Source organism: Cyprinodon variegatus, unplaced genomic scaffold (assembly GCF_000732505.1).
Source record: "Cyprinodon variegatus isolate N-32 unplaced genomic scaffold, C_variegatus-1.0 Scaffold2804, whole genome shotgun sequence".
Classification (NCBI taxonomy): Eukaryota; Metazoa; Chordata; class Actinopteri; order Cyprinodontiformes; family Cyprinodontidae; genus Cyprinodon; species Cyprinodon variegatus.
Genome location: NW_015153257.1, coordinates 4,180 through 5,620, shown reverse-complemented (window position 1 = coordinate 5,620; position 1,441 = coordinate 4,180). Strand labels below are relative to the sequence as shown.

Below are 1,441 nucleotides of genomic sequence, written 5' to 3'. Positions count from 1 at the left end.
CACCTGTCAGCAAACTGTTAATATCAGTGGCCCACATTGTTTGCTGTTTGCACTAATTTTTAATGCTGTTGTTTTATTATGTTGGCATTTTAAACCTTGCCCAGGGACTACAGTTGAAAATTAGCTACTTAGCTAACACTGGCTCATTTACAGAAATGTTTATTAATGTGCACTGTCCCTGTTCAAATAAACACGTAAATAAATAAATAAATAAATAAATACAAATTTGTGATGAAAAAAACCAAAAAACACTGTGGTGAAAAAAAGTGATGTAAACATGACTGTATAGTTAGTTTCAAAATTCTTTTTTTTTTTTTTTATATGATTACATTATCAAGCATTTATAGGCACCAGACTCAAAATGAAACCTTAAAACCATAATATTAAAATTGAAGAATTTTAAAAGATTTTAAGGTCTTTAAGGACCGAAAAATCTGGACAGATTAAAGGCTCCAGAGGAGAAAGTACAGCAGGTGAACGGGGACCTACGTGTGATGCCAGAGCTTGAAGAGGTGGGCTCGTATGAAGGACAGCGAGCATGGAGGGTGCTGCTTTACCACCTCCAGGTATTCCTCTGCCATCTCCCACACAGGGGGGCTGCGGCCCTCGAACAGCGCCGGGTTATGGAGGTTCCCCTCTACGAATGACAGATTTGAAAAGAAGCAACTCGCAGCTCTCTGTGTGGATGTGATGGATGGACGTTGCAGCAGAGAACCAACCTGCACTCATCACCCCCTGAACTCCGGTCTCCTGAATGCAGCGCTCCACATCACTCAGATGCTGGATGTTACCGTTGGCAAAGACTGGAATACTCACTGCTTTCCTGGAGAAATAAACACATGAGGAACATTATTCCTTATTTCAGTTTAATATAAACAGCAGAGAAACGTGGGGCTAAGAAGGAGCGACTCTAACCTGACAGCTTTAATGTGCTCCCAGCTAGCGATCCCCGTCATGGCTCCTTTCTGATCCTTGGTTCGGCCGTGAACGGTCAGCAACTGGGAACATTCATCACATCATGAAGCACTTTAAATAAATCTGAGAGATAATCAAAACTCTGAGTGGGCGCTGTGATCCCACCTGACATCCGGCTTCCTCGAGCATCTGAGCGTAGCGGACCGTTTTCTCAATCTCCTCAAAGACTCTGATCTTACAGGTGACCGGCACAGAGAGCTTCTCATGGGCTAAACTCACTGACAATTCAGGGAGAAACGGTGGATCCTTTTAATGTTTGCTATTCAGATGAACGGTTTGGTTTAATCAATGAAAGCCAGCTGTGTGTGGAAGTTTAAAACTTAGTAAAATGAACAGGAGGAAAGTTAAAGGAAAAGTCAGCTCATATTCAGAATTCAAACTTCTGGAAGTTCATTAAATAGGAAATTATAAACTGTTCAATAAAGTGTTTTTAATTCAGAGTAATTTTCATGTGAATGTGCTTTAC

At 41.1% G+C, this 1,441-nt stretch overlaps 1 protein-coding gene across 1 annotated transcript in view; it reads right to left on the bottom strand.

Moving 5' to 3' along the window:
* dus1l (dihydrouridine synthase 1-like) overlaps positions 1-1,441 on the bottom strand; it is a 6,665-nt gene that overhangs the window by 1,700 nt on the left and 3,524 nt on the right. Inside the window, exons 4-7 of the mRNA XM_015369275.1 lie at positions 1,081-1,193; positions 916-998; positions 720-823; positions 490-637 (exon numbers count right to left, since the gene is read on the bottom strand). Of these exons, the coding sequence (XP_015224761.1) occupies positions 490-637; positions 720-823; positions 916-998; positions 1,081-1,193 (448 nt within the window). The remainder of the gene's footprint in view (positions 1-489; positions 638-719; positions 824-915; positions 999-1,080; positions 1,194-1,441) is intronic.